At 41.7% G+C, this 24,697-nt stretch overlaps 1 protein-coding gene across 2 annotated transcripts in view; it reads right to left on the bottom strand.

Annotated features, from left to right (window-relative positions):
• The window catches only part of CEP57 (centrosomal protein 57), a 30,605-nt gene extending 6,012 nt beyond the window's left edge, over positions 1-24,593 (bottom strand). The window contains exons 1-9 of one of the 2 annotated variants that reach the window (XM_087966174.1): positions 24,036-24,593; positions 16,711-16,867; positions 11,985-12,164; positions 10,055-10,176; positions 8,380-8,496; positions 7,408-7,485; positions 6,071-6,187; positions 4,737-4,817; positions 2,498-2,724 (exon numbers count right to left, since the gene is read on the bottom strand). In XM_087966174.1, coding sequence (XP_087822300.1) covers positions 2,498-2,724; positions 4,737-4,817; positions 6,071-6,187; positions 7,408-7,485; positions 8,380-8,496; positions 10,055-10,176; positions 11,985-12,164; positions 16,711-16,867; positions 24,036-24,095 — 1,139 coding nt within the window. In that variant the 5' untranslated portion in view covers positions 24,096-24,593. The remainder of the gene's footprint in view (positions 1-2,497; positions 2,725-4,736; positions 4,818-6,070; positions 6,188-7,407; positions 7,486-8,379; positions 8,497-10,054; positions 10,177-11,984; positions 12,165-16,710; positions 16,868-24,035) is intronic. The other variant, XM_087966175.1, reaches the window with a different exon arrangement.
• Positions 24,594-24,697: the final 104 nt, after the last annotated feature.

The raw sequence follows: 24,697 nt of genomic DNA, 5'->3' as shown, positions 1-24,697 counted from the left end.
GAGATTAAACAAATAAGGAATAGGATTTACTGCTTCTTTTCCCACCTAATTCAACATCACCTTGTAGTATTTTCCCAACACTAAAACCTCCAAGAAAAGTCCCTGGAGGCTGGCATAAAGGGAAATTTGGCCTGGGTTTTTCCTTCCAGAACTAATGTGCCTGCTCTAATTTTAAAGCAAGGAAACAGAACAATCCCTGAGAAGCTGTGCCAATTCCACTAATCTCATGACATCATCAACCACATTCCTCACAGCCGCCAGGCAGAATGCAAGGACAAAGCACAGCCACCAAGCCAAAAAAAAGTTGGTCTTCCAAGATTATTTTAAACCACTGGAATTAAATCAGATAAGGCTTGTAACGTGTTCAAAGCAGAGATTTTAACATACGTAGCTGCCGAATATTATAACTAGGGGGAAATCCCTTTGAATTCAAAGATAGTGCCTGTCCCGTGTTGACGGAACTCAAAAGTTACAGAGTCAGGTTAGTATTTAGACAATCTCCAGGAAACACTAAAACTCTATGACAGACTGGAAGTAAAAAAAAAAAAAAAATCCCGGGGGAAAACCCCCCACTTCCTTATTGAATGAATGATCATGATCAAAGACCAGCGACAATAAATTGAATGTTAAAAACGAAAACAGTTCTAAGTAGCACTACAAGGTCAAGATCGAAGTCAACTTGATTTGACTTTGCAACCAGATTCACTGATTTTTTAAAAAAAAAATTATAAAGAGCCCATATTATCTCACATCGGGCCTCACATCTATAGCGTAGAATTTGACCACAAGGAGCACGCATAATAGTTTTTTGTCCTAGGCCTCACCAAAAAGCACTCAGTCAATTCTAAGTCCTGGCAAAAAACTCTTTATTTACAATTATGTGAATTATTTAATTCACAGTCAGCCAACAGCTTGGCAAACAGTCTCACGAAGGTGGACTAATTATCTCAGACTTTTATCAATCCTGGAACGCTGCCTGGTAAATACTTCCACACTCACTGTTGGCAGGGAAGGCTGGGTTTACAGACAAATCTCCACAAGGCTGAAACAAACAAATGACCAAACGAGCAAGTTGTTTCCAGCAAAAGGCCCCTCCCCTTTTGCTCCCCTTGTAATCCTGATGGGAGGGGCCATCCCCCACCTCACTGCTATCTGAGTCCGAAAGCAGCTGATGACTGCCGGCCTGCTCTGGGCCCATCTCTGCCTCTGATGCAGAGCCCTCATCCGAGCCTTCCTCAGCCTCCAGGAATGGCCCAGGTTCCTCCCCAACCTCCTCACTACTGTCCTACTCTGCTGCCAGCCCTGCTAGCCGCTGGCAGGCCACAATAAATAGTTCAGATTTTACCTGGTATATAGAAGGGAAGCACAGAAGTTGTCTAAACCAGGGGTCCCCATACCCCGCGCCATAGACTGGTAATGTTCGGGAGAGGGCTAGCTAACAAGCAAAGCTTCATCTGTATTTGCAGTTGCTCCCCAGCCATAAAAACCATCATCTCAGCTCCACCTTAGATCATCAGGCATTAGATTCTCATAGGAGCAAAAACCCTACTGTGGAGATTCTCACTCATCCAGGTCATGGTCGTCCCAAAGGTGCTTTTTCAGGAGGTAACTGGACTTGTTGCTTTTCTTTCGAAGACGTTTCGCTTCTCATCCAAGAAGCTTCTTCAGCCCCACTATCCAGTCAGAACTGAGGAAGCTTCTTGGATGAGAAGCGAAATGTCTTCAAAAGAAAGTCCGATTGTCTCCTGAAAAAGCACCTTTGGGATGATCTTACTGTAAACTGTAAAATTTGAGGGACCTAGGTTGCGTGCGCCACCTTCCCCCTTGGTCCGTAGAAAAATGGTCTTCCACAAAACCAGTGCCAAAAGGTTTGGGGACCATTGGTCTAAATGATCTGGTCAATTTGATCACATGGGTAAATTACCTGTATGCCTATAAAGCTTGCCCATTGCTCGATAGGGCCCATCAGGTTTCAAATAATGCTGAACTTATGAGCCACGGTGGCACAGTGGTTAGAATGCAGTACTGCAGGCTACTTCTGCTGACTGCCAGCTGCCTGCAATTTGGCATTTCAAATCCTTCTGAGGTGGGTAAAATGAGGACCCAAAATTGTTGGGAGCAATGTACTGACCATGTAAGCTGCTTAGAGAGGGCTATAAAGCATTATAAAATGGTATATAAGTCTAAGTGCTATTGCTATTGCTAACTACTTGGAATCCATTCGTTCCTTCTATGAAACCTTGTCAAAGAAAGTTTCCCAAGGCAGATTATGCTACGATCGTAAGTCGAGGACTATCTGTATACCAGCATCCTATGCACGTCTTTCGGGTGGAAAGTATGGCCGGACATGATTCCAAACACCCCCCGACCGCACTAAATAGGATTGCAAAGAGCTTTTAAAGTGGTTGACGTGCCTGCTGGATTACCAACTAATAAAATACAAATACGGTCAGAAAAAGATCAAAAGGTGAACATTTGCACAAGAGTTTTGACTCACAAACTCATTTGCCCGAGCTCATCTTGTAATGTCAGAAGCACCTCAGAAAGGTCTCCTTGAGACGTGGAAGAAAGAGAAGACGTAGATGATCTCCTGCCCCTACTCGTTGGCTTACTCATCGGGGCTTCGCTGACGACGCGGTTGTTGCAGAGGGCTTTTGAATGCTGTTTCATGAGGTGGAGCACATGCTGCACATTGGCTGTGACCGAGTGGCTTGGGCTGGTAGACTGAGACAACAGCGGACAACAAAAATGAAGAGCACCAAGGTTAAGCATTGAATGAGCCAAACACCGTGATAAATGTCTACGGAGATTCTCAGTCATCCAGGTCAAGGTTGTTCCAAAGGTGCTTTTTCAAGAGCAACTGGGTGTTCTTGTTTTACTTTGAAGATGTTTCACTTCTCATCCAAGAAGCTTCTTCAGCTGTGACTGGATGATGGAGAATGGAAGGATTTATACTCTTTGCAGACAAGCTGGTCATTTACATTCTTTTTAGAGAGTCGTTGAGGCCACTTGGAGGTTTATCTATGTTCTCAAGGTCACCCGAGTAGTGTAAAGGCATGTAGAGATGTCTTGAGCTTCACAGTCCTTTTCAACAGTTCCAAGAAGGCTCCATACCCATTTCCACTACTCAGGTGATCCTGAAGACACAGATAAACCTCCAAGTGGCCTCAATGACTCTCTAAAAGAATGCAAATGACCAGATGTCTACAAGGAATATAAGTCCTTCCATTTCCCATCATCCAGTCAGAGCTGAAGAAGCTTCTTGGACGAGAAGTGAAATGTTTCAAAGAAAAACCAGGAAGTTCAGTTGCCTCTTGAAAAAGCAGCTTTGGAACAAACACAGCGATACTTTTTAACAATGTTAACTTTAGAAAAGGAATATTTGTATGTGAATATATGTATTAGAAGCACTTATGATGCTACCTTAGTTGAGTAAGAAAGCTTCTGCAAGAAAACAATGAAGTTTAGAGAACACTGAGGATGTTAACTTTACTCCATAATAAAATCTCAAATGGGTGAAGTGGCTCACATATTTAGACCCTATTTTTATGGTAATTTCTTTAAAACAGCAATGCTTTAAAGCAGGGGTGTCCAACCTTGGCAACTTTAAGACTTGTGGACTTCAACTCCCAGAATTCCTCAGCCAGCTTTGCTGAGCAAAGTCAGTCAGCAAGCTGGCTGAGGAATTCTGGGAGTTGAAGTCCACAAGTCTTAAAGTTGCCAAGGTTGGACACCCCTGCTTTAAAGAGAAATAAATGATAAGCTGACCATCATTTTTGAGAATGGAATTTTGCCATTTACTAACAAATCCTCCCAAAAAAGAGGAAATATTAAACAGGCGCCACTCAGTTTGGACTGCAACCCCTTGACATGTCAGACAAAGTTCTGTGCAGCCTTGAGTTCGCTACCCTGACGTAAGCCACCATTTTCAAGAATTTTTGAATTCTATAAAACCTGAATTATGTCCTTTCCCTCTGGTCGTTTTCTTGCAGATGTTTCATGACCCAGATAATGTCATCATTATCTAGATAATTATCATCAGTGCTCAGAGATCACCAAGGACCTCTTCATTTCAACCCTGAGCAGCAAATATTCTCCTTTATTGGCAAGTTGTGAATGTTCCAACACTGGAGCTTTTTAAGAAGAGATTGGGCAACCATTTGTCTGAAATGGTATGAGATTTCCTGTCTGAGCAGGGGGTTGGACTAGAAGACCTCCAAGGTCCCTTCCAACTCTGTTATTCTGTTATCCTTCAAGTAAATCTGTGGAAGACTGCAGGCCAGCTCTTTGATGAGTCCATGCTTTCTCACCTTCAAGCCCCCCTTTTTTCAATCTCTTCCTTCCTCGTACCCTCTTTTTCTCCCCGCTCCTTTCTGGACCTTCTGTCTATAGCCAGAAGCCTGAAAACAAGCATGGCCAATGAGGAATGCCACAAATTATACAGCTCAGCAACTTCTGGAGAATTTCTGATCTCCCAACCAACAAAAAGCCTATTGAAATGTCTCATTTGTAATTGGTGTACAGTCGAGGTTTTGCATCCAGGAGCAGCAGCCTTCTTAATTCAGAACTTAAGGTCAGAAGAGAGCCCTGTTTCATTCTACCTTCTCTTCCAAGAATAACTACTAAGATACTTCTGGGATGCGTACAGGAATTTAAATGAAACCAGCTCCACTTTTTCCCTCTGTTTGCTATGACAGCAACGTGTGATCGAGGCTCTGAAAATAATGCTTCTTTACCTTCCCAGCAACAAACGGCACATCACCCAGTCGTAGCCTGTAGTGGGGCTGGGAATGGAAATGGGTCATTCCAGAGTCATTCTAAGGGAGAGAGGAGAAGGTTTTTTTTCCAGAGAAAGAATTATGCCAGATTCAATTCTGCTCAAATGAAATCCATACAGCTGGTAATTAAATGAGATCAGATCTCTCATACTTGCATTAAAGCCTTGAGAGCAAACCAAATAACGTAGCATAAACCACGGCTGCTTCTTAAAAACCTTGTGAAACAAGAGGTTTCTTTTAGCGTTTGTTTTAAGAGGAATGTTTCTTATAATGAGAGTTGGAAAAATAATCCAAGGTGATGTTTGTATCTGTTGGAAGAATGACATCCAGCTAAGGCGAGGAGCTATCCCCAATGAGTCAGAATTCATTACATAAAACAGTGAAGCCTAATTCAGGGAGTTCCTGGCTGAGTTATTCCTGAACAATAGAAATCGATTAAGACTCACAGATCATTGCATTTGGTTACCCATAAAAGACTTAGTAAGGAGACTTTATGATATTTTGCTTAACATGCTGGATAATCTCAATGGTATTTTTGTAGAAACATTTTGAGAATCAATTTGCTCTTAAACAAAAGTGCAAGGCTGGCCACCTCATTTACAAATAAAGGGTTCAGGTTACATATAATCATCCTTGTAAAACATGTAAAATTCTATCATCTGACACAGAATTTAAGAGTGCAAAAATCCCTCCACTAAATGAAACCAAACTACCTATTTCAGAATTCAGTTTCCAGCAGCTACAGGGCAGGTTCTTTCAGAAGTTAAAAACAAGGAGGCGATCATTCTTTGTTTTCTTGCTAAAAATTTTAGAGTGGAAGCTCTGTTTGATTATCAGAGCTATTAACAAGCCATGTTGGATCACTTTTGAAATTTCACTGAATATGTTGGGTTTGATCTTTAAAGCTCCACATTATTTTCAGGCCCAGGCATTCCACACATAACTTTCTTCACACTTTATCAGTGGAACATGCCATTAGTTAGCCAAGTCCTTGATCCAAAGACCACTAGTGAATGAAGTGTGTCTGGTAATCCCTTCAAAATAATATTTTCTCAGGAATGGAACCTTAGAATTTAATACCAATGGGATTAAAATAATCATGATTTACTTGTCCCTTTTTGTTTCTAAACTCAAGTACGTTTATTACATTTATACAATTCATTAATGCCCAAGCAGTAACAGTCCTATTTCATGAATCTAACAAGAATGTTATTAAGAATCCAATCCTACTGACTTCCCTAAGATTCCTGAGCAACAATTTATAAGATTGCAAGCAAGTAGCCTCCACCTACCTTCTCCAACTGCTTTGATTTTTTTTTCATCTTTTTGGGTTTTGGAGGCATCAAGACTGGTGCTGGCTGGGTCTGGGCCTGAAGCAATCTTCTATTTGTCTCCAATCCTGTCTGAAGCTGCAAGGTAAATCTGGGAATTATTTTATTTTATCACAATAACAGAACCTGACACTTGGTGATGAACCAATCCAGAAACGAGCCTTTCCTTGGCTTATCAATTTGGTTCCCTAAAAATGGGATTCTACAAAAATTGAATTCCAGAATGATTTTTCTCCCAGTCAGGCATTTGGGACCTCAGCTAAGGAAGAGAGAGGGAAGATATACTTGCAGGAAAGAGAAAAGTTAACACACCCCAATCTCCCTTTCCTGTCGCTTTTTAGTTCATTGGAGAGTTGGATGTTCTCTATTATATTACCGTTTAGTCTTCATTTTCCCAAATGGTGTTAGAAATTTGGGAGCAATGGAGTCAGACTTCTGAAAAAAAAATCTACTATGTTTCCAGATTAACAGGGTGGCATGGTGGCTCAGTGGTTAAGACACTAGGCTTGTTGGCTGAAAAGTCGGCAGCTCAGGTTCGAAATCTGAGCATCATGCAACAGGGTGAGCTCCCTTCCTTGCACCAGCTCCTGCCAAACTAGCAGTTCAAAAGCATGCAGAGGTGGGTAGATACACAGGTATCACTTCAGTGGGAAAGTAACAGTGTCATGCTGGTCTTATAATTATGGAAATGTCTTCTGACAGCTCAATGGCTTTGAAATGGAGATGAGCATCGTCCCCTATAGCCGACAATGATTAGCGGAGTAAAATCTGCAGGAACTCCTTTACCTTTTCTTTTCCAGCTTAATATGTTGTTATGATCCCAATTTTTGTAGTTTGTAGTTTAGCACAAGTAATTCACCTTGAATGTAACTAATGAACAACTGTTTTATTACCCAATATGAAGGAATTGTATTGTTAAATCTCTCTGCCTTTTAACTTTGCAATTGTTCCTATGAACTCTGTTTTAACTGTTTTTAATTTTGTTTTAACTGTCTTTTATATGCTGTCATTTTCTTTGTAAACCACCTAGAGTCATACAAGTGTGAATGGGTGGTATAGAAATCTTACAAATAAATAAATAAACAAACAAATTTGACACAATACAGTTTGCTGTTTTCCAAGCAAAGCATCTGAGGTCTTGATCCTACTTGGTGGACTGATAGATCATACAATTAAGTCTTGTGTAAAGTGGATAATTTTGCAATAGTTGCTGAAGCAATGCACAAACTTCCCAGTTCTCCAGGATCCTTTCCTCAGCATCTCATTGACAGACAAGAGCCCAGGTGAACAGGATTTACCTCAGCAGCTTTTTCCTGTACCAGCTTTCGAGCCCGTTCTTCCTCCTGGAGCTTCTCTTCCAATTCTTTCATTTTTTTCTGTTTTAAAATATTAAAAGCAGGACAATCGCAGGCAAAACGTTACTGTGCCGCCCTGGATGGGATGCCGTGTGGCCGATTCAAATCATAATCTGACTGACTTCCCTTTTAAGAAAAGCAGAACGGGTTAGCCCTTGACTCATGACCGCAATAGAACCTGCCCATTATGATCACAAGTCATGACGGTCATTAAGCGAGACAACCACATGATTGCCTCTCTTAATGGCTCCCTCCATCCCTGCTCTCCCCGACGCAGTTAAGCAACTATGCAAGTTAAGGGGAGGATCGGGTGCCTTAGAAATGGGGGAGGCTTTGTACAGGCCCAGGCCTGCCTCCCCTGGGGTTCTCAAAACTTCACCTCCGGGACCGCCTGTGCTCTGCTTCTCCACATGTCTTAGGGACCCTGCAAGCCTTGGGGCTAATCCCCCCGCTACCCAACCAGGTTCTTTAATTAATAATTTGTTTGTAGATAAGAGATGAGGTATGGGAAGAAAAAGCATTTTGTTAAAATGTCAACAAAGGTGATAAGTTACTGGTGTGGTTTGTACTTGTCTTGACGAAGGGGAAAGTTATTTCTTTGTATATCTTTATTTTTTTATTTTTCTCTGCACTTGTTCTTTTTATGTTTTTCTTAGCTTGTATTAGTTTTGTTTAATCTTTATTTTAAAGACCGTAGAACTGTCATAATATGTATAGTTGTAAACTCCCAGATTTCTCAGCACTTGAATTTGCTAAATGGAGAATTCTAAGTTACTCAGTGCATCTTGTGGATGCCTAGGTTGAGAAGGCCGATATACAGAATTCTATTATCAAAACTGAACATTTGATGAAAAGGTTGAGGATTACATTAGTACAGATCTTGCGACCCACAATGAGCAGAGGCCCAGGTCTCACCTCCGCAAGAGACTGCATTGAAGTGAGCCGCGTGTATTCATTCTCAAGCAGATCCAACCTCTCCAACTTGGACTTCACATGGGAATGATCAACGACCTTCTCTTTTTCCAATGTGGCCTGGGGAAAAAAATGAACGAGAAAAACAAAATACTTTGTGTCATGGAGAAGAAAGAGGCAGCTCACTTAAATTGCATTCTGCCACTTGATGTCACAAAAGGAGGGAAAGTTCAAAACAACCAACCACATTTCTTAGTTGCATTTCTCTGAAAAGAGCAATTTAAAAAAAAATTCTTGGACATAAATAAAATGTTTCCAAGAACTCAGCTTCAAAATTATATTCTATGGCTAAACACTGGCATTTTAGTCTGGGGACTATCTTTGGCCATTACCAAAGTAGTTCTTAGACAATACAGTTTTAGACTATAAGCAGGAAAATAGATATTGTTGACCAAGATAATCCTAGGATAGTCTTTCAGCCATCTGACGTGCTACATGATAGTCTATTAATATACTCCAGGGGTAGAAAACACAATGCCCACCAGATTCCCTTGTCATTTTTTTTTCCAGCTTCCTTCAATCATCCTCTTGATTACCAAGAATATCTTTCAACTCTACAGGTTCAATTCCCAACCTTTCCCAGATCTCATGGCTAATCTTATAAATTAAAATACACAGATTTGGTGGATGTCCCTCTCATATTGGGAAATGCTGGTCTACTGAACTCAGCAGCTTTATGAAAGTTGCTGATCCCTATAGCTAGCATTTGAGTTAATTTATAACTCATTTGAGGTAAATTATAGCTATCAGGATTCATAACCACTAGCATCCTGCCCCAATCACTCTATTCCCTTTACAGCCAACTAAATGAGGACCTTGACAAATAGTGTGATAGCAAATTCTGTAAGCCAGGAAGTTTTAAAAGATGCTGTGGTTGCTGGCAACTTTTCTGGAACCTATAGATCAGGGTTATATTGATTGATTGATTGATTGATTATTTACTTATAGGTAGTCCTCAACTTACACAATTGAGCCCAAAATGTATGTTGTTAAGTGAGAAATTAGCTTTTTAAGTGAGTTTGCTTGCTCCATTTTACAACTTTTCTCACCTCATTTGTTAAGTGAATCACTGTGGTTTTTAAATTAGTCACACGGTTGTTAAGTGAAATCTGGTTTTACCCATTGACTTTGCTTATCAGAAGTCCACAAAAGGAGATCGCATGTCTCCGGGACACTCCAACCGTCATAAATGTGAGTCAGTTGCCAAGCCTCCGAATGTAAATCACATGATCATGGGTCATTAAGTGTCAAAAATCATTACGGTCATTAAATGTCAAAAACAGTCAAAAGTCACTTTTTTCAGTGCTGTTGCAACTTTGAACAGTCACTAAATGAACTGCTATAAATCGAGGACTACCTGTATTTATTTGTTTGTTTGTTTAATCCATTTTTCATAAATAACTCAAGATGGCAAAGGTAGCTAATGCTCTTTCTATTACTTTCCTCACAACAGCCCTATGAAATGGGTTGGGCTGAGAATGACTGGTCCAAAGTCACCCAGCCTCCTCGCCTGCCTCTAGCAGGACTAGAACTCACAGTCTTCCAGTTTCTAGCCTGGTCCCTTAACCACTGGACCAACCAGAAACTCAAATCACTAGAACTAAAAAAGCCCAGGTACCTGTTTCTCCAAGACGGTCGATTTTTCAAGTTCTGCCTGCGCTATCATTTCCTTCATGTATTCCAGCTGTTTCTCCAGAAGTACGCAGCGAGTCTCGGCTGCTGCCAGTTGGGCTGCCAACTCTGGAGGCAGGGCAGCAAAAGAAAACAGATATGAAACTAACATGAACCAGATTTGTTGCTGCAAATCTTCTCTTTAAAAGTTACTGTTTTCAAACAAAAGGGACAAGGAGGTTCATACTCCAACATTGAATGGGTCTCAATGGGTCTCAACTATTCCAATGGCTGCATTCAGGTACAAAACTGGCTCTTTGAAACCAGTACATGGGAAGAGCAGGAGGAATATCCAACTCAAACATCCAATCGTCATCAACGTAATTTAATAATCCCACAATCCCTTGCGGGGTGGAGTCTGGGCACCTGAATGGAGCTAGCAGAGTGTTTTAAGGGCCGGATGCCCTTCCTGTCACCAATGTGGAGAGCAGCGTTCAGCAGATATATTCTCATTGTGCTGGAGAGAGAAATATCTGCTTCTACCTAGGATCGAACTCACAGCCTCCTGATTGTGAGGTGAGAGCTCCATCTCTAGGCCACTGTACCACTCTCAACTCGAACACCCAACGATGTGTCAAAAATAAGAAGCATGCATCTAGAGATATCCAGCAGACCTATGCTACTTTACATCTACTGCCCAAGGTGCTTAGACCAGCCACAAATGTATCTCGGTATGGAACAGAAGGGTAGAGATCATGGTGCTGCTGAACCTGATCATGTATCTGCTTTAGCCAAAGACTGATTAATGGCAACCTGACAGAGACGTCTGCCAGTTCTTCAGTAACCATGACACAACTGAATAACTAGGCTGCTTTTGGAACTGGACCACTCATTCTAGTTCCAGAAGGTGTAGTGGCTATACAATCAGAGAACAGTCCATTCTAGCTGCAGCTTTCCCCAACATATATTTTCGTCATAGTAATTCTCAATGTTTTTCCAGGGGTTCTTAGAAAATTATCAATTTTAAAAAATGTACTACTAGATATGCTGAAAAATAATTTACCCCTTTCGGTGGAATTTCTTTTATAAGTTGGAAGGAATCAGGCCCTTCTCGATGTATGGCCAAAACATTTAATGCTTCTTTCTGAAGTTTTAAGGGCAAAAGAGGTATTGTGCCTTATACCCCTTAAGCCCCCAGCTGCTCCCAAATCAGAGTTACTGATCCTATTTTGGGATGAGTGTTAAGTTTCTGTCCAACTTAAAGTAACCATTCACCTTTAAACAACTTCTCTTTTAATGCTGCTTTCCCCTCCTATTTCTAAGACAAGGACCAATTAATGTCAGGTAACAATCAGACACCATTGTGCCTGCCTGATATGTGTGAACACTATGGCCCAAAGAACCAACCAGCCATACATCTTCATATTCTTATTTTTTGCCTGCATCAGATATCATCAGAGATCCCTTGACTATTGGTTGCAAATATTTGCACTGAGCTACTTGCAACCCACAAATATTCTTAATGTTTACCTAACAATGTTAGGTAAAAAAGTATAAACTTTTTAACCTAACTCAAAAAGTTCTTTTTCGAATAGAGATGCTTATGAAAACACACACAGCCTTTCAAAATTGAGGAAAGCCATGGCCTCATATCCATCAGCCATTCGTTTGTAAATGCAAGCCAAGGTTCAAGCACTGTGCAAAGGATGTTTGTGTACAGCACATACACACAGAACATCTTCCTATCCCGTCCCACAGAGGGATCCTGCTTGTAAAGAAGCATTCAATCTAGCAATAATAGCATAACAGGGCTGTTAGGTGTGCCGATTGCAGTCATAATTGGGACAGATGCAGCAAACGACTTCTGGAAACGCCTGTGCCTCATTTAATATCCGTCCTTGTACATATGGACAAGCAGAGAAGATGTGTCTGCATACCGTCATTTTTCTTGTACACTTGCAACTTCGATTGCTCTTTTTCCAACAACTGCTCACTTAGAACTTTCTTATAATCTGAGGTCTCCCTGGTCAGGCTTTTCACATTCTCTTCCGCTTGAATCCTTTCTAGCTCCAACCGACGTATTTTCTCCTGCAGGTTCTTCAGAGCGGAGAATATAGCTGATAGATAAATTAGATCCATCGGTTAGCAAGCGGGTACGATACAGGTGATGATGATGATGAGGGACTTAAGAGCACAAAAACTAAAAGTCAATGATATTTCAACTAACAAGCTATCAAAAATACAGGCTAGGGAATTCTGGGACTTGAAATTCCCACATCTTAGAGTTACCAGGTTTGAGTGAAAAACACTGGCCTAGGATAAAACACATTTTTCTCTGCCTCACTTATTTAACAAGGCCCATTAGAAAAATGATTTAAAACTATTCAACTTTTAAGGATGAACAAATTATTAAACACTTGGAGGGGGTATATTAGGGTAATTCATCAGTTTAATGTAATTCCGCATACTAAATTTTTCTCTAATTAAGTTTTTCTCCTGTCCTTTGCCCACTTTTTGGAGTTCATCGCTCGGCCTGAAAAAAAAAGTTGCATGCTTTCTAATATAACAACACTAATACCAAATGAAGATTGCCAGCTGTAATGTTTGAGCAACTGAGCCTCTGCAATTAAAGAGGAACAGAGAGCTGTAAACAAAATATGACTTCAGTTCTTCATGCTGTCAGTGCTGCAAGGAAGTAATTGTCAGTGATAATTAGCAGGAGCAGTTTTTCCTCTACAGCTTCCAACAGGGAGAGCCTTACTTGCGTAATCCTATTTTAATTGGGTTATCAAGAGCCCCTCCAAAAGGAAAGGTAATTAATGTCCTGGGGTATACATGTAGGCAAAGATTCCCAAGTGCTTCCAGGTAAGGAACCTATAATTTCAAAGGCTGCTCTCCTTCACATTAGACCAAATGGGTAAATGATGAAAAATCTATGCAGCTTCCTGGAACTCGGGGCCCTCAAGGGACACACTCAAAATAGAGAAAGACGGAAATACGATCCTCCCACCAGATTCCAGCGCAAATGATAACTGGTAGAACATTTGCATTGCTCCCTTAGGGACCAGGAAACTCATCTAAATGACAACTTGTAAACCATCAAAGCAGGTTGAAGAGGAGAAATAAATTATAGGCTTTATGACAAAAGGGCAGTTAAGGCATATACCAGTCAAGGTTGTTGAGGGAAGAGAAAGCAGCAGCATTTATTTCTTTCCGCGTAAATGAATAAATCACAAACAACTCCCCTTATGCCTGAAAAGCTTTCGATCAGTGTGTACTACCTGGTCTAACATAAGCCGGTGAAACATGGACACGAACCTCACAATCGATACAAAAGCTAGAAGTGGAGCAAAGAGGCATGGAAAGGTACATGCTTGGCATTAAAAGACAAGATAGAAGGACCTGCACATGGATTAGAGAACGAAAGTATACAGTGCCATCATGAAAGAGTAAAAGAATGGAAATGGAAATGGGCTGGTCACGGAGCAAGAACTGATGATGGCAGTAATGGACCAAGACAGTCATAGAATGGATCCCACTTAATTAAAATCATCCACAAAAGAGACCTAAAACAAGATGGATAGTGTTGTGGTTAGCCGGCAGCAGGTTGAGGAGAGCGAGGACTCAGATGAGGGGCCAGGGAGTGGACTGCTGGGAGTGGACTGCTGCCTTCAGAGATTGTGTAGCGATGAGGAGGTTCCCGAGGAGCCTGTGCCAAGTGCATGTGCGCACAGGATTGTTCGGAGAAAAGAGCAACTACAACAGCATGGGCGACTCAGGAGTAAGGCTGCAAGGTAATGGCCCCTCCTTCAAGAAGATAAAAGCCAGCTGTGAAGCGAATGTTCTTTGCAGGAAGCAAAGACGTTTTGAAACTCAGCCTCGTGGACATTACAGTATCTTAATTTGGTATTTGAAGACTCTTGTGCTGTGAAATATTTCTTATCTGTGATTTTTGGCAGTCTCATACAGTTTCGGCAAAGTTTGTGCTTATCCAAGTTAATTAGTTTGCAGCAGCCTTTTAACCAGGGATTCGTAAGACTGATTAAAATGTTTCTGTTCTCTTTGGTTATTGTTTGTCTTATTGGAAAAGTGTTTGGGTCAGAACAGATTGATGACATCAGCAAGTATGGCAGGCTCAATTGGCAAAAGAAACGCTCAGGAACGTATTGGTTGGAAACATGCAGAAGATGCCCTCATCCTGCAGTGCATAGACAATGGCTAAAATGAGATGATGATGATGAACTGAATAAATACTATAAAAACAGAATGTATTGATAAGTCTCAGAAAATTACACTAATCACGGAAATATTTTTCGGGGACTATTTCTTTTCTTCCTCCCTGGATGTGAAGAGGTTATCACACTGGTTTACAATGCTATCCCAAGCAAACTAGCATGTCTCCCATTAACAATGCTAGATTCTTTATCTTTCCTTTTCAGAATAATGTAGATAGTGTTTTCTTATCTAAACCTAATGTCAGAGCTTATATACTGCAGTTACTACAAAAATAAGCATGAAAAAACAAAGACATTTTGACCAGCTGGGATTTTGTTCCATTTAATGCCATTTATTCATTTATGTCCTTCCAAACGAACAAAAGTACATGAATACTTTTATAAAATGTAATGACAGAACAGTGCAAAAACATTTTGCAGTGCAAAAACAGTGCAAAATGTAATGATAGAACAGTGCAAAAACACACAGGAAGTCTTATTAATAAGCAGAAATCACAGTCACTTTAGTTTACAGGAGGAAAAAGGAATAACTACCAGAGTTTGACAATACTTTTACTAGGACCAAATCAAAACGCAATACATCTCCATCAGACAAGATATTATTACAGTATATAAAAAAAACAAAAATTAGAGAAGCAGCAACAATATGGTATCAAAAGTTAGGACAGATGAATTCATTCATTATTTACAGTAATTAATATGCTGCCTTCTCCTAGGACTCTAGGCAGCTCACAATCAAATGAAAACCGTCCACACAAATACTTTTCCTCTCAGATTTGACTGCTTCCAACTTAGATTGCACCCTCTGCCTCTCTGGTTCATTGAAGAGGAAAAGTCCTGGTGTCTTTTGGAAAGAGGTCATCTGCAACTTTGGAGGCAAGCTGTTCAAAGGGAGGAGACCTCTACCCAGAAGGGCTGTTTCCTAGTTCCCTCTTTGACTTTTCCCAAGGGAAGGAGTCTTATAAGGCCTGCCTTCTTGGAGACATTCTACCCAAGTTAGTCCAAAACTGTTAAGCAGTGGAACAATCTACCCAAGTTAGTCCAAAACTGTTAAGCAGTGGAACAATCTACCTTCTGAAGTTGTGGGTGCTCCATCACTGAAAGTTTTCAAGAAAAGACTGGACAAACATTTGTTCAGAATGGGATGAAGACTCCTGCATTGGGCGGTGATGTATTAGGCGGCCTCCATGGTCCTTTCCAATCCTATGATTCTAACAAGGCCCCAAACCTTACAGGGCTTTATGAGTCATAATCGACATCTTGAATTGGGCTTAGCAGTCTACTGAGAACCGGTGCAGCTGCCAAAAGGATTGGTGCTATTCTGTTATTAATAAAGGTAAATAATCAGTCCGTAGGTAGGAAGCTGCATCCCAAACTACATAAAGCTTCAGAACTTTCTTCAAGGAAAGTCCCATGCAGAATAAATTGCAGTAATCTAAGAGTGAGGTGACCAATAATATCAGATCTGCAATTTTATTGCCAGATGCTTAAGCCATGAGGTCTGTCATGCAAAGATGTTCCTGAGATAGAGGATGCAGGCTGAATGAAGAGACAATGTTAACTGTTTGTAATTTCTAAGGTAAAGGTTTCCCTCGCACATACGGGCTAGTCATTTCCGGCTCTATGGGGTGGTGCTCATCTCCGTTACAAAGCCGAAGAGCCAGAGCTGTCCGAAGACGTCTCTGTGGTCATGTGGCTGGCATAACTAAACGCCGAAGGAGCACGGAACGCTGTTACCTTCCCACCAAAGTGGTCCCTATTTTTCTACTTGCATTTTTACATGCTTTCGAACTGCTAAATTGGCAGAAGCTGGGGATTTGAACTGCAGAACTGCCGACCTTTCTGATCAACAAGCCACCGCTTTGTAATTTCTTCGTAATTTCTAATTATGCCCAATATTCAAAGACTCTGAAATTATGCGGTTACTTGGATTTGGGAAGGAAATTACAAGAAAGCAAATTTGAGGCCAGAAGGATACTCAGAGAAGGGAACCGGCAATGCCTATTCTGTTTATCCCAGGGGTGTCCAACCTTGACAACTTTAAGACTTGTGGACTTCAACTCCCAGATTCCTCAGCCAGCAAAGCTGGCTGAGGTCTCTGGGAGTTGAAGTCCACAAGTCTTAAAGCTGCCAAGGTTGGACACCCCTGGTTTATCTGGTGGATAAACACAGTGAAGCTGACATTCTGTGCCTACAAAATTGATGAACGCATTTCCTAAACCCCCACATTTTTTATTAATTTGTGCCACAAAACAACAACATAGCTTTCTAAATTTCACATAGCAGTTTTTAAAAAGGGAAGTGCACGTCAAGGCCTAGAAAGATAATACCATTTTCAAGATGATTTATTATTTGGAACCGGGATTACATATAAAATTAAAAAAAAAACTATTCCCGACAGCCCATTTCCTCTGGGGAGAAATATTACCTTTGCTGTTACTCTCTGGATAGGCAATTACCGGCTTGGCAGGGGATCGGCAGAGGTCAGCATTAATGAACGGTTTGTGCCTAGGGTACTCGGAGAAGGAAGCTGCTGAAAGCCCATCAGTGTAGGATGTCGATGTGTAACTTGCATGGAGAATGCCCTGAAAGCAAGTTAAAAACGGTTAATTGTTCTCCTTGAAAAATACAGAGATATTATCCCATACTTGTCCATAATAGAAAGGAGGATAAGCTGAATCTTTAGAAGGCTGTAATGGTTTGAGTAGAGAAACCACTGTTGAGTTGATGAGGACTATCAATCCTTAAAACAGCTACTGTCACACTCCAGCAGACCAGAGACAGAGTCTATAACTTTTCCAGTGCTAAACTCCTCCTCCTCCTCCTCCTCCCTTTCTTCTTCCTCTCTCCCTCTCTCTCTCTCACACACACAAAATGCCTGAAATGTCCAAGATTTCTGTATTCTGTTCCAGGAAACGAATCAAGAATGATGGAATCACACCAATTCCATTGAATTTATGAGACTCCATCATTCGACACCCATTCAGACTTTGGGGGGTGCGTGGGAATGCAGAGAAGAGCAATTAAGATGATTAAGGGCCTGGAGACTAATACATATGAAGAACGGTAGCAGGAATTGGATATGACTAGTCTAGAGAAAAGGACTAGGGGTGACGCGATAGTACAGGACTAGTATTTGAGGGGCTGCCACAAAGAAGAGGGGATCAAATTATTCTCCAAAGCACCAGAAGGCAAGGCAAGGAACAACGGATGGAAACTAATCAAGGAGAGAAGCAACCTAGGATTAAAGAGAAACTTCCTAACAGTGAGGAAAATTAACTAGTGGAAGAAGCTTGCTTTCAAAAATTGTAGGTTTCTTCGTTACTGGAGGTTTTTTAGAAGAGGCTAGATAGCCACATCTGAAATAGCATAGGGTCTCCTGCTTGAACCAGGCAGTTGGACTAGAAGAGCTCCAAGGTCCCTTCCAACTCTGTTCTGTAACTAACTAAACTCTCAAGATATTTGAGCATTTCTGCAAGACTTGGCAATGTCTGGAAGTTGAGCCACAGCAACTGGATTCCATTTCTTTTTCCTGTTGTTCGAACTTATCTAAGTAGCTTCTTCAATCTGAGCAACCCCATATACACTGCTCAAAAAAATAAAGGGAACACAAAAATAAGACATCCTAGATCTGAATGAATGAAATATTCTGATTAAATACTTTGATCATTACATAGTTGAATGTGCTGACAACAAAATCACACAAAAATTATCAATGGAAATCAAATTTAGCAACCCATGGAGGTCTGGATTTGGGGTTACACTCAAAATTAAAGTGGAAAAAAACACTACAGGCTGATCCAACTTTGATGTAATGTCCTTAAAACAAGTCAAAATGAGGCTCAGTAGTGTGTGTGGCCTCCATGTGCCTGTATGACCTCCCTACAATGCCTGGGCATGCTCCTGATGAGGTGGCAGATGGTCTCCTGAGGGATCTCCTCCCACACCTGGACTAAAGCATCCCCCAACTCCTGGACAGTCTGTGACGTAGGTGGATGGAGCGAGACATGATGTCCCAGATGTGCTCAATTGGATTCAGGTCTGGGGAACGGGCGGGCCAATCCATAGCATCAATGCCTTCATCTTGCAGGAACTGCTGACACACTCCAGCCACATGAGGTGTAGCATTGTCGTGCATTGGGAGGAACCCAGGGCCAACCGCACCAGCATATGAACTCATAAGGGTCTGAGGATCTCATCTTGGTACCTAATGGCAGTCAGGCTACCTCTGGCAAGCACATGGAGGGCTGTGCGGCCCCCTAAAGAAAAGTCACCCCACACCATTACTGACCCACTGCCAAACCGGTCATGCTGCAGTATGTTGCAGGCAGCAGAACGTTCTCCACGGCATCTCCAGACCGTCACGTCTGTCACATGTGCTCAGTGTGAACCTGCTTTCATCTGTGAAGAGCACAGGACGCCAGTGGCGAATTTGCCAATCTTGGTGTTCTCTGGCAAACGCCAAATGTCCTGCACGGTGTTGGGCTGTAAACACAACCCCCCCCTGTGGACGTCGGGCCCTCATACCACCCTCATGGAGTCTGTCTCTGACCGTTTGAGCAGCCTCATGCACATTTATGGCCTGCTGGAGGTCATTTTGCAAGGCTCTGGCAGTGCTCCTCCTGTCCCTCCTTGCACAAAGGCGGAGGTAGCGGTCCTGATGCTGGGTTGTTGCCCTCCTACGGCCTCCTCCACGTCTCCTGATGTACTGGCCTGTCTCCTGATACTATGCTGACAGACACAGCAAACCTTCTTGCCACAGCTCGCATTGATGTGCCATCCTGGATGAGCTGCACTACCTGAGCCACTTATGTGGGTTGTAGACTCCGTCTCATGCTACCCCTAGAGTGAAAGCACCGCCAGCATTCAAAAGTGACCAAACCATCAACCAGAAAGCATAGGAAATGAGAAGTGGTCTGTGGTCACCACCTGCAGAACCACTACTTTATTGGGGATGACTTGCTACCTACCTATGCTTTCCACCTGTTGTCTATTCCATTTGCACAACAGCATGTGAAATTGATTGTCAGTCAGTGTTGCTACCTAAGTGGACAGTTTGATTTCACAGAAGTGTGATTGACTTGGAGTTACATTGTGTTGTTTAAGTGTTCCCTTTATTTTTTTGAGCAGTGTATTTCCTCCAGAGTGGTTTCAGTTCTCACCTACCCTAAATAGGCTCATTAGATGAGTAGGCAGAGAGTCATTGGGATGTAAATGTTCCAGCTGATAAATCTTTCCCTTATTTGTGGGTTTTTAAGTGTGACCTTCTTGGTGGAGGATTCCCTCAAAAGGGGTGGAGTCCTCAGACACAACTTATCTCCCATTTTTTATACTGCTCTTTCATCAGTACACAGGAAGATTAAGACCACTTCACAGACTCACTAGGGAGACCACATTTGACCAGGATCTAAGGAAAAGATTTAGCAGTTGCAATATTTAGATCCCAATTACTCTCTGCCCACTCATCTAATGAGCCTATTCAGGTTATGTGAGAAATGAAACCACCCTGGAGGACATATATATGGTGTTCTCCCAACCAACCGGCTCAGCCTGAAGAATCTACTTGGATAAGCAGTGAAATATTTCAAATCGAAAAAGAAAAGAACTCCAGTTGCCATGACTCAACTTTCAGGCAACTCTACCTGGGTGACTAAGAATCTTCATCAACAAGATTTGGCAATATCAGCCACTTTTTAGCGGTAATCTTTTCTTAGACAAGGGGAAACATTATGGCAGACCCTAAGCCAAGGATAGAATTGAAAAAAAAAATAGAAATAGAAATTTCTACTAGCAGATATTCACACCAATCTGCAGTTGAAAGCAAGGTTATGAACAGATACTATCACGAAATATCCAATCATAATATCTAAATAATACATATCTATTCCACTAGCTAAGTATCTATGGAGATTCTCAGTCATCCAGATCATGGTTGTCCCAAAGGTGCTTTTTCAACTGGACTTCCTTTGTTTTTTTCCTTGAAGATGTGTCACTTCTCATCCAAGAAGCTGAACTGAGGAATGAAGAAGCTTCTTGGACGAAAAGCAAAATGTCTTCAAGGAAAAACAAAGAAAGTCCAGTTGCCTCTTGAAAAAGCACCTTTGGATATTCCACTAGCTGCAGTAATCAGTGGGAAATCAGAATGCAGGTTTGATGCAGCTAAAAAAACCTTGCTAGCAGGGAGAATGCCTGTCATTTTTGAAATGAATCTGCTCATTGCTGGCAGGTCAGCAGTCCACAAAGAAATGTTGTTCTAAGAAGGCAAAAGTAGATGACTCACAAAGAGCAAACTTGAAAGTAAATCCAGAAAGTAAACCAGAAAGTAAATCCTTAATTCAGCATGAAGCTTATTAAGTGACCTCAAGTCTTGCTACTGTTCTTGAGCAGTTCAATATACTCTTGAGCATTTATTGAAGAGGAATGAAAGAAGGAGTAATATTTCAGCCAGTTTGGTCTAGTGCAAGAGCCTTCCAACTTGGCAAGTTTAAGACTTGTGGACTTCAACTCCCAGAATTCCTGAATTAACATGACAAGAGGAGGAATTCTGGGAGTTGAACTCCACAAGTCTTAACACTGTCACGTTTGAAGACTCCTGGTTAAAGCACCAGGCTCGAACTTGTCAGATCTAGTCTCATTTTGGCATGAAAGCAAGCAGGGTGATTTTGGGTCACTCCCTCTCTCTCAGTCCATCCCACTCCACAGGGGTGTTGTGGAGAAAATAGGAGGAGGAAGGAATATTAGGTATTGTTCATCACCTTATTTATAAAAATAATAAAGGTGAGATAATAAAATAAACAAGCAAAGCAAGCAAGCCTGGGGCTTCTTGAAAGAAACATGGTATAAAATATTTATAATGTAAAACCATATTATCCACCTGTCTGCTTGGAAATAACCAACAACTTTGGTTTACTTCCACAAAGAGGCTGTAAGCTTCCAAGTAAACATGACTAGAAATGGATTCAATATAGCCAAGGCAGGTTCTTGTTATGCAGCTTTCATTATTATTATTTGTTCTTCTCTCTTCTGCCTCCTACACATCCTACCGGAATGGTTTAGTCCACGTGACATGGGCTGGGATATGAATCTTTTGTGGCTTACTGTATTGCACACCTACGACAACTTGGGTCTAAATTAAGTGACAAATGTTTATTTGAAATAACTTTCTCAGCTCGTTCCTATGCAACATTATGATTGCGTTACTCTTTTGGAGCACTCAGAGCTGTTCTACACTGAAAAAGTAGAACTTAGGAAGTAAACTAGAGATACTCCTAAAAATTATGCATTCAAACAAAAGCACTCAAATTTTGAAAAGTTAAAAGGCAATGCAAAGATAACAATGTGATACGGGGAGACAAACAATTGTCCATTCAATGCTCCAAGCTCACAAATATTAAGATAAGTCATTAAGAATTTAGTTTGAAATAAGTATCTTTTTTATCTCTTGGGGGAGGGGCAGTTGCTAAGCAACTCAACACAACTCTAAATATATTTCAAATTTGTCCCTGAATATATAAATCATACAGAATTATTTGAAAAACACCCTCTGTGGAATTCCCAAATGGTTAAATATTGTTTTAGCAAAGTAGCAACTGCAGAATAATATTGTCTCCCCAAAGACAGTATAAAAAGCTCCCAAGATGCTTCTTTAAAACATTATAAAAATGCTGCAATTTCTAAATTTCTATTTTTCCTTACATAGATTCAAAACATTCAAGAGCGCATAGGAAACATCCTGCCAAGATCTGAAACTAACCGAAGGCCAGTGGTAATGTTATATTTACATATTACAGTACTGTACTCTAATCCATAATACTGTTTATTTTCGGCTTTGCATGTTGAGATAACCCAGCCAGCACATTTTATAAACCATTACAAACATTTACATTTTAAAACTGCTCTTCTCCAGACAGATTACAAATGTTGTAAAAGCATTACAAGTTTCTAAAACCATTTAAGAGGAAATATAATGCAATGCAATGAATAGATAAGAGAAAACTATTGTGGGCTGCAGAAATCTGGATAATTAGATAAAAAAGAGAGAGATTCAGAAAGCTTTGTAATCTTCTAGTCACAAGAAATTTTGCACTCAGGATATGGCAATTCTAAGGAAATGAAATAATCCTACTCCTATGTAGGCTGGTTGATTTAATTTAAATTGAACAGAAGATAAAATGGTAAAAATACCTGGAACAAAATACATTTTGCTGCCTGATGCCAGAGACTTCATGCCTTTTGAGGATGGATAGACAAGCCTTGAGCAGACACATAACAGAGGTGGTGAAATTCCCTGAGAAATTTTGTCCCCAATAATGCACAAAGCCAGCCTTAGTCAATCTTATAGGAGTTTATAGAACAGGCAGTTGTTAGAATTTCTAGAATTACAGTAAATATATACATGTAGTAAACTTCTATGAAGAATCTGAGTTATCCAGGTCACAGTTGCCCCAAAGGCGCTTTTTCAAAAGGCAACTGGACTTTTTTTTGGTTTTCCTGTAAGATGTTTTGCTTCTCACACAAGAAGCTTCTTCAGCTCAGCTTCAGAACTGAGGAAGCTTTTTGGATAAGGAGCAAAACATCTTCAAGCAAAACAAAGAAAGTCCAGTTGTCTTTTTTGAAAAAGCGCCTTTGGGACATGCAGTAAACCTGTGAGTTTTCATGGCAAGAAAAGGAAGGAATTGGTACCTTTTAAGGCAAATATAAATAAATCAATGAGATGGGTAAACGGATGGATAATGGAATGTGTGTGTGTGTGTACACACACACACACATATATGAATGAGAGAAAGAAAATGAAAGAGAAAGAAAAAAGAAAGGAAGGAAGAAAACAAGAAAGGAAGATCCATGCAGGGAAAGTAGATAAAGAAGATAATTTCATTGGGGGGCCTTCTCAGCAACAGGCAAGGTGTGTGTGTGTGTGTGTGTGTGTGTGTGTAATGGGTTTATTTATATTTGTCTTAGAAGGTGTGTCACATAGAATACTTTATTGGCCAAGTGTGATTGGACACACCAGGAATTTGTCTTGGTGTAAATACTCTCAGTATACATAAAAGAAAAGATACATTCGTTAAGAGTTGAGAATCATAGGGTACAACACCTAATGATAGTCATAGGGTACAATAAGCAAGCAATCATACATGCATACACAACCCCCCTTGCCTGTTGCAGACAAGCCTCCAAATGAAATTATCTTCTTTCCCTATCTACCTTCCCTGCAGCCCAAGGAGATGAGCCTGAGAAATAGCCAGGGGCTCCCAGGATCAGCCCAAACTGCAGAGACCTCGAAAGGGAGACCACCAGGAAATGCCCACGGTTGTTGGCTAGAAGCAGCACCCCAGAATAGTCCATTTTCCCCCAGCAACTGAGCTCAATTTTATTTGAATGGCTTATGTTCATAATTTTAATTGAGGCCACTAACAGCTTCCCTCCCGCCCCCCAAATTGTTTTTTCCTAAAGCAAGATCAAATAAATTGCTTAAGTTCGGGCTCATTTTAACTATATCCCACCTCACCCACCAGTCCATGCTACATGGAGAGGGCGAGAATACAAGTGAAACTCCCGAAGTTAAGGAATATAGAGAGCAGCCTAACGGAAAACGCGTCTCTGGGCATGTGCAGAGCGCATATTGTCCCCCTTCCCGAGGAGGTACACTCGGGCCTCCACGGACGGAGGGACGGTCTATGAGTGCCACCCCATATACTGGAAATAAGGTCCCTAGCAGGGCCGCCGTCGCGGCTTCGCCTCCCTCCGGCTCACCGTGTGCTCAGGGGCTTCGGCCACCGCCATGTCGTAAATAGGCGGTCGTGCCGGGTGCATGTCCCTTTAAGGCCAGCAGCAGCTCCCGCCTCCTCCCTCCGGCCTTCCAGCTGCCAACAAGGTAGCTCTATTGAGTGACATAGCAACCGGCCAACCACGACGCGACTCCTTCTCTCTCCTCCCCCCGCACCAACGCATCCGGCTCGTTGCCTCTTACGGCACGCTTCCGTCACAGAGTGGAGACGGCGATTGACGCGACAAGCAGCCAATAGGAATAGGCGATGGGACTTAGAGGCGGTGGTTCTTAAGCTCAACCTGGATTTTCGACGCTGGGAACGTATTAGTAGTGAAGCCAATTGTACAGTCAGTACGGCGTGGGTGAAGAGTGGTTTTTTCTAGCTGTTGGCAGAGAACCGAGAGGAAGAAAAGGCAGGACGCATCTCTGCTCTCTTCTGCGCAAGCGCAGCCATGAGACGGTCGGAAGGAAAAAGCCGTCCAAGCTTCAGAAGAGCGCCACGGAGGACCAATGAAAGAGCGCGCGCGCTCCGGGGCCCGTTCGGTTTCCTGATTGGTGGGGGGGTCGGGTGTGACGACACGCGCGAGGCGGGCGGGCAGCGACGCGCGTCCCTCCGTCCCGCCCCGCCATTGGGCAGCGAGGTTTG

This window comes from Notechis scutatus, chromosome 5 (genome assembly GCF_049901735.1).
Source record: "Notechis scutatus isolate UNSWTSFEM ecotype Mainland chromosome 5, rNotScu1.2, whole genome shotgun sequence".
NCBI classification, from domain to species: domain Eukaryota; kingdom Metazoa; phylum Chordata; class Lepidosauria; order Squamata; family Elapidae; genus Notechis; species Notechis scutatus.
This window is presented reverse-complemented; position numbering and strand designations above follow the sequence as displayed.